At 42.9% G+C, this 12,870-nt stretch overlaps 4 protein-coding genes across 4 annotated transcripts; 3 read left to right on the top strand and 1 right to left on the bottom strand.

Moving 5' to 3' along the window:
* Positions 1 to 571: 571 nt before the first annotated feature.
* Positions 572 to 3,197, top strand: N7483_007722 (uncharacterized protein; the record flags this gene model as incomplete). The annotated part of the gene is made up of 17 exons (XM_057091159.1): positions 572 to 663; positions 744 to 777; positions 861 to 930; positions 993 to 1,065; positions 1,152 to 1,180; positions 1,246 to 1,385; positions 1,438 to 1,552; positions 1,606 to 1,684; positions 1,746 to 1,780; positions 1,842 to 1,870; positions 1,936 to 1,968; positions 2,038 to 2,062; positions 2,121 to 2,322; positions 2,410 to 2,487; positions 2,553 to 2,829; positions 2,881 to 2,959; positions 3,031 to 3,197. The coding sequence occupies 17 exons, from the start codon at positions 572 to 574 to the stop codon at positions 3,195 to 3,197; spliced, it is 1,557 nt and encodes a 518-aa protein (XP_056945900.1).
* Positions 3,198 to 3,763: 566 nt separating this feature from the next.
* Positions 3,764 to 5,727, top strand: N7483_007721 (HECT-type E3 ubiquitin transferase; the record flags this gene model as incomplete). Its single annotated transcript, XM_057091158.1, has 3 exons — positions 3,764 to 4,522; positions 5,094 to 5,381; positions 5,431 to 5,727. Coding segments are annotated over 3 exons (1,344 nt in total), but the record flags the coding sequence as incomplete, so codon positions are not given.
* A 177-nt stretch (positions 5,728 to 5,904) lies between these two features.
* N7483_007720 (TauD/TfdA dioxygenase family protein) lies at positions 5,905 to 7,395 on the bottom strand (the record flags this gene model as incomplete). The annotated part of the gene is made up of 5 exons (XM_057091157.1): positions 5,905 to 6,018; positions 6,088 to 6,221; positions 6,318 to 6,809; positions 6,894 to 7,099; positions 7,190 to 7,395. The coding sequence occupies 5 exons, from the start codon at positions 7,393 to 7,395 to the stop codon at positions 5,905 to 5,907; spliced, it is 1,152 nt and encodes a 383-aa protein (XP_056945898.1).
* Positions 7,396 to 9,561: 2,166 nt separating this feature from the next.
* On the top strand, positions 9,562 to 10,680 carry N7483_007719 (putative transporter; the record flags this gene model as incomplete). Its single annotated transcript, XM_057091156.1, has 2 exons — positions 9,562 to 9,719; positions 9,783 to 10,680. The coding sequence occupies 2 exons, from the start codon at positions 9,562 to 9,564 to the stop codon at positions 10,678 to 10,680; spliced, it is 1,056 nt and encodes a 351-aa protein (XP_056945897.1).
* Positions 10,681 to 12,870: the final 2,190 nt, after the last annotated feature.

Here is a 12,870-nt window from a genome sequence, read left to right as displayed (position 1 = left end):
GATGAAAGTACGGAGTATACATTTTACATAGGTAGAGCAACCTTGGAAGGTTTCAAGGTTTCAAGGTTCTGTATTTTACATACGGAGATCGCCGGTCCCGAGGTTCTCTACAAATCATATCAGGGTAAATATCAAATAAGCTTCAGGGTGGAGCAGTCAGAGCGTGGTAACCGAAAATTGGGGTATCACATATTTCAATGTTGATTGGATAGAAGTGCCGTATTCGGTATCTCCTACCAATAAAAAACTCGTATTGGTATCTAGGTATCTCCCCCACAATCCCCCATCGACCCCAAATTTCATTACCTTACCATGATTCTCCCCCCGCGCGCCCGTGTCGATCGGGAATGGTGGTGGAGATCAGATTCCATTCCAACCTTGCAAGTCTTACCTATTAGAATTACTCCTTATTATTCTTCTTGTTTTTGGAAAGTCATCATCGAAGGTGTCGTCATGGTCTTTCTCTTATTTGAATGGCCTTCTCCCTGTGGTCTATGATCTGCAGCGATTATTTCTCTCACTTCTTCACTTTCCTTTCCCACCCTTCGGCTGCTTTGCCCTGTTACCCAATATGGATCCTCCGATTAAGGGATATGGCGATGATGAAACACAATTGGCCCAGATGGGTCATAAGTCAGAGCTAAAGCGGCACTTTTCTTTGTTGTATGTTTCGATTCCCAACTTGAACCTCTTAAGGGCTTTTAACACCCGATCGCAAATGCTAATTCTGCTATTCATCTCAGGTCCATGCTCGGCCTTGCTTTTGCCATTTTAAATGTATGACCGGGAAGATGAATCGAGAAATGATATGATCAAGAATCGAGCTTGCTGCGGAGTAACTAATTATCGACCCCCAACAGTCATGGACTGCTTTGTCTGCGAGTTTGTCACTTAGTCTGCCATCGGGAGGGAGTGCTAGTGTCGTTTGGGGTATTCCAATCCCCCATGTCTCGGGGCTTATACGCAGAATGTGCACTAACTACGCCCATCAGGTCTGGTTACTGCAGGTATTTGCAATCTGTGCATGGCTGCATCGCTTGCTGAATTCCTTTCCGCGTACCCCACGTGAGATATTCTATTCCCCACCATCCCCTGGGGCCACGCACCGCTGGCTGTGATGCAGATCAGAGATAGCTGACAATGGTTAATAGGGCAGGAGGTCAATACCACTGGGTCGCTGGTGAGTGAAATACCATCTTTTCATCGTGCTTACTTTTTAGGCTCATTCAAGTTGGATTGTCATAGTTATTTCCTGGGAAAAATGGATGCCCATTTTATCATGGATAACCGGCTGGGTGAACTGTGCTGGTTGGGTTGCCTTGGTTGCTACCGGTGGTCTTCTGGGTAGCGAGTTGGTCCTCGGAGTCATTTCGCTAGTGCATCCGGTATGTCTGTTTGTTGGGTTGGGAACCAATCCCTATCTGATGGTTGATACAGAATTACTCTTCTCAGCCATGGCACCAATTCTTGATCTACATCGGATATAATGTGGCTGGATTCCTCATCAATGCCTTCGGAAACAGTATTTTACCTTATTTTAACAAGGCTGCCTGTGAGTTTACCCTCTAGGTAAAACTGTTCCATCGAAATCTAACTCGTTTCAAGTTATCTGGTCCCTGGGTGGCTTTACTACTATTTGTATCACGGTACTCGCTTGTGCCTCACCAAATTTCAATTCTGGAGAGTATGTGCCTCCGAATCTTGGTGGGAGACCCAATATAGAAATGACTAACGAGACGGAACAGTTTTGTGTTTCGCGAGTTCATCAATAAAACTGGCTGTATGTGAAATCGGAATTTGGAGATTGACAGGAGAATCCCAAACTAAAACTTATTATGCAGGGCCCGATGGAATTGCCTGGCTGCTTGGAGTATGTACCTTAGATTCATATTCATTCTCCTGTGCCATTTTGATTTGTCTAACAACCTTACCCAGCTTCTGCAAGGAGGACTCGGTGTTACAGGCTTTGTGAGTCAAGAATCCCAAAAGGAAACGAATAACTTGAAATAACGGCATCTCATCTAATAATAAACATAGGATGGTGTTGCACATATGATCGAAGGTAAATCTATTCGAGCCTGAAACCTCCTTCAACCAAGAATGGAATTAATCATTATCAGAGATCCCCAACCCCTCCGTGGAGGGTCCCAAGATTATGATCGCCTGTGTTGGCATTGGTACTGTCACTGGTACTATCTTCCTTGTTGTTCTCTTGTTTGTAGCTGGCAGCATATCTCAGATCACTGAGTCGGCTGCGGGTCCTCTCCTTGCGATACTGTACAACGCCACTGCCAACAAAGCGGGTGCCATCTGCTTACTCGTGTAAGTATTATGATTTCATGATCCTTCTGATCTTCTGATCTTCTGATATATTGATGGTCATAATCATGGTTCTGATTGTTTCTCTAGCTTCCCGCTCGTCTGTATGCTCTTTGCTACCACCGCTATCATGACCACTAGCAGTCGAATGTGCTATGCATTTGCTCGGTATGTCCCTTCCAAGGCTCTATCTCACCATTCATCAAATTCGCTAATAAATTGTTATTAATCAGTGACGGCGGACTACCTTTTTCGCCTTTCTTCTCCAAGATTCACCCGAAGCTGAAAGTCCCTCTCAACACACTCTGTCTCAATCTTGCTCTTGTCATCATATTCGGTTTGATTTTCCTCGGTTCATCTAGCGCCTTTAACGCTATCATTTCCGCTTCTGTTGTTTTGCTGGATCTTGCTTACGGTATTCCAATTGGAATTAACTGCCTTCGGGGGCGCAACACACTTCCCGAAAGATCATTCGTTCTTCCAAATGCTGTTGGTTGGGTGTTGAACATGGTATGAGCTCAACTCGCTTTGGAGAGGCTTTAAACTAATATTTCCTGTTAGGTATCAATGGTTTACATTACCCTGACCACTGTCCTGTTTCTCTTTCCTCCCGATCTTCCTGCCACTGGCAGCAACATGAGTACGTTTCCTTATTTCTTTGACTAGACATATGCAAGAAGAGTTAACATTTCCCTCCCTCTTTTTTCTTAGACTACTGTGTGGCTGCTTTTGGCATTGTATTTGTGATTTCGGCCATCACCTGGATTGTTGATGGCCGCAAGAACTATGTTGGCCCTCGTATCGAAGTTGAGATTCTCTCTGGTCAAGTTGAAGACAAGCCACATGACCCGATTCCCATGGTGGAGCGAAAGGCTTAAATTATGTGAAATAATCATTGGGTACTACTACTATGTAGTTTCTAATCTTCAACCCATGATGTTTTCCAATGTAGAACTTGAAATCAAGGAATATTATTTCGGATACTATCAAGAATCAAGATCAATCATCTCGTGTGTTAAGGTATTTCAGCATGGTTGATTTAGATAAAATTGATATTTACCTACATCAAATATACGGTTAGCCCATATAGTAGTATGTATGTTGCCTGATTGAAAAAAAGGTTCTGGGGTGAGAAGATGTGTACTTACTGCATACATGTATCGATACATTGGTAGATGGACCCGTGGACAACTGGGCTCCATCTCCAGGGCTGCTCAGGAGGGCTGGAGGGCCCTGGATCCATGCCCACCTTCAGGGCTGGGCAGGTGGACCTCATGCCCTGGTCCTGCTGAGTCACCCCAACCAAATTTGGCTTAGTTTAAAGATCACGTGCTGGAGTTTTGCATTGTTTGCTCGTTTTGGTTCAGCGCCATTGATATTCCCGACAACTCCAGGGCTTCTTTGCAGCCTCCCACCTGGGTCAAGTTTAAACGGGGGACTGGCCATGTCTCACGATTCTTCTCAAGCTTATAGTTTGATTGCAGATGTATCCTGCTACCTGTATTCTGAATTACTCCTCAACATCCGTCAGGTCTCCCTATACCTTTCGTACAACAAACCCCCAACTCTTGTCACGCTTCGCCCAGAGCTCCAGGTTTTGAAGTCTCGCAGCGCAATAAAATTTTCTTTGTCAGAATATTTTCCAGATGCAACGCGAATCATCAAGCTTCCGGCCCGCGTGAGTGACGCCACTCCGCAGGTATTCGTTCTCAATGAACCACTGTCAATAACCGACCGGTCGGAAGGCCAGAGCCAGGAATATTCTTTCAGAATGCAAATAGATCCTACTGACCCGGTACTTATGCCAAGGGATGAATCAATCGATAACCATGTGCCTTGGACCTCAGCCGACATGTCTATCTCGACTCGGATTCGATGTCGCGCTTGTGGATCGCCATTCCTGAATACCTCAATTTCTCATAATACAGGAGTCCACGATCAGGACTCTTCTTCAGGGTGGATATGGAAGGATCTCCCCAGTGGAAACTGGGCCGAGATGATGGATTTCTGGCACTGCCACAAACCTGATCCTAGGGAGAATGATCAAAGCTCGGAAGGCATGGCTGTACTGAGGTCTGAAGAGCAGGTAGCTCAAGCAAAAGGGTATGGCGCTGCTAGTCATATTCAAGCAGTTTCCGGTACCATCCTCATCGACGTGACTTCATTTATACTCGCAGTTTCCGACTGCATCGGATTGCAAAAGGTGAGCAACTGTTTCTTGCATGTTTCCTCGAATTTAGTTCCTCCCATTCAACGATATCATCCGGATCCCAATTTCCATTATGTCTCCCTTTTTACCCCCATTTTCCTGCTCCTGCTTTGGGCAACTCAGAAGAAGACCATTCCGTTTTCACTTCGATGTTGTGGTCCTCGATACTATTGCCCTAGATAATACTGCCCTGGCGTTCCTTGTGTTAGTTGACGGTTCAGAGCTATGACGGAATGGCTGTTGGAGTGGTAGTTATCCTCTTTTACAGATGGATTTCACTTCCCACGCATTTCCACATTCTTTTTTTTTTCGTGCTGTCCTCCAACGACAATGGCGCCTTGACACATCTTCTCCATTTCCAACGTCAGTTTTAGGGCTCTCCCTTTCCTAGAATAATGGGGTTGACGTGAAATGAGAAGACACATGAAGAGATATCAACCCATCTTCTACAAATCATAAGAGGCTCGAACATCCTGGGCGATTTATATACTCATCCATCTCGCGGTCAATCAGCGTTCTGTTTTTTTTCACCTCATAGTTCTACAAATTGACATACATTTTCTAGGGAAATGATCAGCATACAAACCCCTGTATTGGGATTCCTCAGCAATTCACGCTGCACTGTACCACGTGTGATTCGTTTGTGGGAATCCAAGATTCGTCAGTGAGCGGGTGGCGCCTCATGAAGGCGAATTTATCTTTGAACACGCATAGCCTAAAGGGTGATTTGGATGGGAATCAATGGCAATCCCACTCTTCGGAAGTCCTAGTGGCAGCTCAGTTGCTTGAATTAATTCAGCGAGAAAATGCGCGAAGATTTATCGTCCACGAAGGACTGAAAAATGGACTTTTGGTATCTATATTTCGCTACTATGTAACAAACATACTGACTCAATCTCTAGTTGTGGGTCTTCAGTCCCAATCTCTACTATTCTTATTCCAATGGAACTCGGAGTATCGGCCCCCAGCAAGCCATGAAAGTGCTCTTTCAGACAGTGGATGATTTCGGCCCTTTTCTTATGGATGACATTGGAAACCCATCTCTAGCCCCCGAAGAGGTGATACTTCCTGCCATGGTTTTCCAGGTAGTGTCTGATGCTCTGCTGCAGAGTAACAGCATCCTTCCCCTCTCAGCAAGAAAGTTCAACGAATGGAATGTTGGACTCTTGGATCTTTTCAGCCGAGATGGCATTCTTGCGACGTAAGTAATCAGTTATTTCTCATATTTAAGAAAATCAGATTCATTCCAAGGCCCTCGAAACAAAAATCAAGCTCTGCAAGGAGCGGGCTATATTCAAACCCAGAAATGCCACACATAGGTCGAATTTCCTTAAGATCCAACACCTGCTATGGATTTGAAACTCAATATTATTTCCTCAGTTTTCAAATGGCGTCTCGTAAGGCTGCTCGGCTTGTGGCGTTAAGCGAGCAATGTGGCGTCTCTGTCCGTCCTCCCAGTCGAATACAGCCGAGTGGCAAGCCAGACGATTCTAGTGAAGTAAGCATGCGTTTAATAAGATGTTTAACGACCCTATAGTAGATTTTTAACAGATACTTACATCCCACACCACTACTGTGCCAGGCTTCCAGCGGATTCGAGTCTGGAGATCTTGAGATAAAGCAATATGATCAAATAAGAATTTGAGTAAATGATCTGACTCCTCCTTCTTGTATCCGACAATATACCGAGTGACTTGACTGATTGTTAGCACAAGGTAAAAAGTGACATAAAGTTTCAAAGTAGAGGGAAAGGCAAGAGGACAAGAGGACAGGTAATTCATCAACTTACACTGTGGGTTCACATAGAGAGCCTTGTCCCCAGTAACAGGATGTGTCCGAACCACAGGGTGCACTGAAGTGATAGGATCACGTCGTGCGATACCTCCTCCATTCAAACTCGCATTCACCTGCTCAATACCTGAATGCACAGCCCGAAGTCCATGTAAACGCTTGCGAAACTCAACTGACAGTCGCTTGTATGCCTGCACCATATCACCAAAGAGAGTATCGCCACCCGTTGAAGGACCGTCTAGTACATATAGGAAAGTTGTGCCAGGTGGTTGTTTCTCGAAAGTGACATCACTGTGCCAAGTTATGGTGTTGGTACGTTGATCGAGGAACTTTGCACCAGTACGGTCATCGATACCCCGGAACACAAGATGGACTTCGGGAAACCCCTTTGGAGCACCAGAGGTTTGGTGTATGTGGTGACGACCAAAATAACCAGTGAAATCGACTGCTTCTTGAATAGGTAGGGAGGCAAAGTCTTGATCACGAAAAGCTCATAAAAGCATCAACATTGACTCCAACATGGATCAAAAGCCTACATGTTCCCTTCTTCTCTTGACTACATAGGTGGACTTACCAACAACACGGCGCTGAGCTACAAAGAGTGCTAACTGATCCTTGCCTGCTTTAGACAATTTGCTCAGCTGTACACCTTGAACCTCAGTACCAATAAAAGGAGTAATATCATCCACTTGAGCTACACTTTTGGGAAGAAGGTCAGGGAAGTTCGGATCAGCATCTTTGCCATGGTCATAATGCTCAAAGAGGGTCAGAGGAGGGTATCTATTGAAATTAATAAGTGAATGATATTTCACGCTGTTTAATGGACAACTCAAAGTCATCCAAATGCATAATGATGGAATCAATTCCTACCTTTCCGTTTCGTTGTTCCAAACTGGGAGATAGTTAGGAAATGAAGCTGGAGCAATCCTTTCTGTCCCTTGAAGCTCCGCCTCTTTCTCATATTTATAGCCAATTAAATTCTCCTTGTTATGACCTGTATCAGTCTTTAGAGGCACAATGAAGGTTGTGGAACGGAGTCCAGCTTGATCTGCAGCGTCGGTGACTGCTGGGGCCATTTTTGAGGATCAGGGCGTTGAGATCAAAGATATTGAAAGATACTGTAGCTCTTTTTACAGTGGACTCGGATGATTCAAATTTATTTCAAGTAACTTCAAGTTCCGAGTCAGATTTTAACTATGGTGGCAGCTATACGCTGATATAAGTACTACTAGTAGTACCAGTTGACATCAATGCGGGGTTGATGGCGTCAACAACACAATTTATTCAGTGATTCAAACTTGAATGTAGTACATACTATGTACATATGTACAAGTTAGAAGCCAAGAATCTCAGTACTCCGATTCCGGATCTTCAAATTATCAATACTCAATACTTGACTCAGATTCTGAGTTATGATCTTTATCTAGTATGGCGTGCTGAGGCCCATGAAGTATCCACATGTGCATAGATGAGTAGTCTTTGACCTCCAAATGTCGAATTTCAGAGTTGACATCTGGACTTCTCAAGTTGAAATTGTTATTACGCATGATAAAAGGGAAAAGTACATATAATTGATTACAGTAAATTTGACTTTAAATACCTCTACAGGAGTTTCAGATCATGTTACTTTCATTTCTTTCAAACTCAAGCGTCATCATATGGCGTGATAACGAACTGAGGTTGCGTAGCAATGCCGATTTTTCGGCTTCTCTTTAGGGATTTATGAGATGAAACAAGACTCCAATTAATCTAAACCTTGGAAGTTTCAAGTCGTTTTTATCCATTCTACATCCTAATATTTTAAATACTACCTAGTACGTAGGATGTAACTATTTCACGGCCCTAGAGATGGTATATAAATCTCGGATACTTGCCGAAATACAGAACACATTAAATTCACAACCTTTTATTAGACAACTTGAACTTGAAAGACAAGGAAAAGAAAGGAAAGGAAAATCTCTACCTACTCAGGCTCATTGTCAAACTGAATTGGGAGTATTCTTGAATCTTGCTACATATCCAGATTCAAACATTGAATGTTTCATGAACACTTTCAGAGTGCACATGTGCACATGTGAAACCTAATAAATCAATATTGCTAGTCATTTGAGCTCGCATCACTTTATCTGCTTTTGCGTGATAGATATGGAAATCTAGGCACTGAAAGGTGGAGTGCTATTATGTACCTAGTGATTCTAGGGTTAGTACTAAGTACATATGTTGTATATTCACCTCTTAAGGGTCCACAGGTGGATCGAACTTGAAAACGCCATTAAATGGGTAACAGTCGCAATTGAAGCCATACATCTTGTATTAGTACCATTAACCTTGAAATTACCTCCAGGATTAGTACTATTGTACTCATGCATATTCAAATGTTGGGTCCACTGGCAGGTAGTAGTCATAATAACTTTAGAAATCATACCTAGGTACTTTAATACTCAAGCTGAAAATAGTAATGGAGCCGTAAAATGGCGTGATATATTGAGATGAAGACTTCATGCCGATCCAGTCGCTTCCAAGGTTATCTTCCAAGGTTCAATGAGTTCGCGTCTTTACATATATTGAGTGGTTCTTGTTCTCTTTCTACCTAGATACAATCATTTCTCGACCTTGGAAACATCTAGACTTCAAGTTACCATTTCCTTTACTTAAGAAAAAGAATTTGGATTGCTACTTATTGAATACTAGTAGTAGTATTTGGATCATATCCTCAACATTGGAATATGACCATCGACGAGGCTAAAGATTTTGATCCTGGCCATGACAATGAAACTTATGGTAACAAAGATGCAACGAAGGTTCCAAGGGCCGAAGATTCTGTCTCAACCTCTTCCGTTGAAAATTATACCGGGTGATTAGAGCAGTTGATTGTGCCTTTGATGCTACAGAAAACCCTCTTTACTATAAGCCAATTGAGACTTATGAGGGTTACCACCGCTGGGATCCTGAATTTGAATGGACGGAAGAGGAAGAGAGGGCCATTGTCAAAAAGGTAATAGTACTATTTTGAAACTTGAGGCCTGCCCCTGATACAAGTATCTCAACAGGAAGTTAATGATTATTCATAGATTGACTGGAGAATTTGTACATTTGCATGTATTACCTTCTTTGCTCTTCAGCTAGATCGTGGAAATATAGTCCAAGCCACCTCCGACTCCATGCTTACAGACTTGGGAATGACAGAAAACAACTACAATATCGGGCAAACAATATTCTATCTGACATTTCTTTTCGCGGAAATGCCCTCGCAGTTAATCTCGAAATGGGTCGGCCCTGATCGCTGGATTCCAGTTCAGATGGTCACCTGGAGTCTGATTGCTGCCTGTCAATCTTTTATGAAAAACAAGAGTGGTTATTACGCCTGTAGAGCCATGCTAGGTCTCTTGGAAGGTGGTTTGTATGAAAAGTTTCCGAGTTCTCTTTTATTTGAAAGAATTCTAAAAAGCTAACCTCTTTAAAGCATCCCAGACACTATTCTATTTCTCTCATTTTGGTATAAGACCAAGGAGCTTCCTATACGTCTTAGCTTTTTTTGGATCTCTTATGAAGGAACATCTATTCTCAGTGCGTTTTTGGCTTATGGCTTCTTGCATATTCATAACGCTCAAGGAAATGGTGGTTGGCGCTATCTGTTCGCCTTTGAAGGACTCATTACCGGTGTTATTGGTATCGTGGCAGCATTCTGGATGCCAGCCTCTCCAACCCAGACAGCTGGGTGGTTGCGAGGAAAGAAAGGCTGGTTTAACGAGCACGAGGAAAAGATCATGGTCAATCGTATCTTACGCGATGATCCGAGTAAGGGAGGTATGCACAATCGCCAGCCTGTCACCCCCAAGATGCTTTGGCAGGCCCTTAAGGACTATGACATGTGGATCATATACTTGGTTGGATTAACCTGGATGGTTCCTAATACTCCAGCAACCAGCTACATTAGCCTGGAATTGAAGTCACTTGGTTTTAGCACTTTCCATACCAATTTGCTGACCATTCCTGCCTATGTGCTGTTCATTGTGAACTTACTTTGGATTACATGGTTCTCAGAAAGATTTAACCAACGTCTCCTACTTGGTGTATTTGCTGAATTTTGGGCTCTAGTGCTCTTGATTGCCCTTGAAGTTCTTCCTGATAGCGCGAGTTCCTGGGCTCGGTGGATTTTAATCACACTACTGTTGGCTATGCCGTATGTGCATGCAATCATTGTGGCAATTACATCTCGCAATGCAGGAACTGTCAGAACTCGAACGGTTGCTACCGCGTTATACAATATGTCAGTCCAGATAAGTGCCATTATTGGGAGCAATGTGAGTTTTCAACTTGAATTTATCACCTTTGAAAGCAACTCAAAGATACAAGGCTAAGAACACGCTACAGATATACCACGATAATGATAAACCATATTATCGAACTGGGAATACAGTTTTGATTGCGTTGGCCGTTTGGAGTATGATTCTGTTTATTGCTGCTAAAATTTACTACGTATGGCGGAACAAGTATGTCTTCAGCTACATAATGGCATCCCTGAGCGCGTTTCATTATGTACTAACAAGAAACCACAGGCAAAATGCTGCTGTCTGGAATAATATGTCCCATGACGAGCGAGAGCGCTATGTTGCAGAAAATAGTCACTTGGGGAACAAGAGGTAAGCCTTGATCTATTTCAGTATCAATATTCTGCAAACGTGAGCCTTGAAACTAATTCAGCCTACAGAGTTGATTTCCGCTTCTTGCACTAGATTATTTGCACTCACCTAGGTAGTTATAGACCTTGGGAATCAGCTGATATTTGATTCATTCCAGTGCCCAGGTGTTCAATCTTCCTTAGGCCAGTGCTATTATGTGCATGTAGGTAGTTTTGGTTACTGAGAATAATTAGGCTCGGCATCTGTATATTTGCAGTAGAAGTGATTCATCACATCATTTCCAAGGCTGAGAATGTAGTAGTAGGAAAAAGTTTTTCCATATGCCCAGGTGTAGCTCTACTATCTAATCCTAGGCTGGAGTACGTGTAAACCTTGGAATCATCCATACTACCTAGGTAGGTAGTGTATACCTATGTAACATTTGAAGATTAGGTACATTCATTACATAGTAAGATTCACAATTTGAATGCCCATTGATACCTCCTAGGTATACTCTAGCACTTCAAGTCACTACTAGTGACGGTGGTATCACGTACTAAATATAATTATGTCTGCAGGGCACATCGCTGGCATTTCCAAGATTTGAGCTTAAAGCAGCCATAGGCTTAAGGCTATATATGCCAATGTGAGGTTTCAGCTGGAACCTTTAAGTGAATTTAAAAGCCTGAGGCTACGTCATAGTATCAATTGATAACATTCAAGAGCAATTTTAATTGAATACAACCCATCCCGGTACCTTGCAAGGTTGGTGTTTATTGCACTTCACATGTGCAGGTTTTACTACTAGTACTATATCCATATGTACATAGGTAATATAAATGGATATACTACTGATGTACTAGTATGTACTAATAGTAGCACTTGAGTACGGTATGTATCCATGTACCCACCTGGGCAGTTTTCAGCATTTCAACCTGAGAACTTGAACTTGAACCTTCAAGTTGGAAGTCAACTGGTTGAAGGTCCGACTTGGAGTCGCCCGGGCGGTACATAGCCTGGAGGTAACTATAGCCCTGTATGCCATGTGTAGGTAGTACTACCAGTTGACTTGTAGTATTTATATATCAGATGTCCGGGTCAATTGTGGACTACTTCAACTTCAAGTTGAACCTTGGAAGTTCAAATGTCAACTGGTTCAAGCTGTTTCCGTTTCAAGTTGGTACTACCTGTAGATTTATGTAGTACTTCGACTTCATGATTTATTGAAATACATTGATGGATGTTAACTTTCATCTAGTGCTAGCAACTTGAAGTGTCACATGTTCACAGGCACGACCATCAACCTTAGTAGAAGACTTGGAATTCGGCGGCGGGTTGTATTTCAAGTTTGAATTCACCATTCAAATGTTCGAGTCCATGGGTAGGTATGTCTAGTCTTGTAGTCTCGGTCTCGCTCATGATTTCACACCATGCACTAACTTGAAATAGATACCAACTTGACAGAGGCAAGCATGGCTGCGTCTATAATTTTATATACATATAATAAAAAGTGTCCACCCAAGTCTTGGCCCATATTGGGACACACTGGCAACTTGAGTTGAGTTCCATCGATATCTCAAGGTGTAGCTCAAATTTCATGCACATGGAGTATGGCATACATGACAGCTTTTACCTGGGATAACCCAGACTTCCTGTCCTTTAGACGCGCAGTTAGGACACCGAACACCGGGCATCTATATTTTGGTTAGAGAGAGTCTTATTTGAAACTGTTTACTGAACGAACCTTGTTGACGGAAGGCAGCTTTGAGCTTGTTGATACACATGAAGAGTTGGTCATGGTGCAGGATGATGGAAGTTATATCGGGAAAGTTTGATTGTGATTCGAGGAGGTTTGCGTCAAGGCAACCGAGCTTGAAAGATTTCACAAGTTATGCAATTGAGGATAGAAGGCATCTGATTTGGATTTTG

This window comes from Penicillium malachiteum, assembly GCF_028827825.1.
Source record: "Penicillium malachiteum strain IBT 17515 chromosome Unknown utg000003l:1.0-4950554.0:1.0-4952489.0, whole genome shotgun sequence".
Lineage (NCBI taxonomy): Eukaryota > Fungi > Ascomycota > Eurotiomycetes > Eurotiales > Aspergillaceae > Penicillium > Penicillium malachiteum.
Note: the sequence above shows the minus strand (reverse complement) of the source record. Positions and strands in the feature narration are given on the sequence as shown.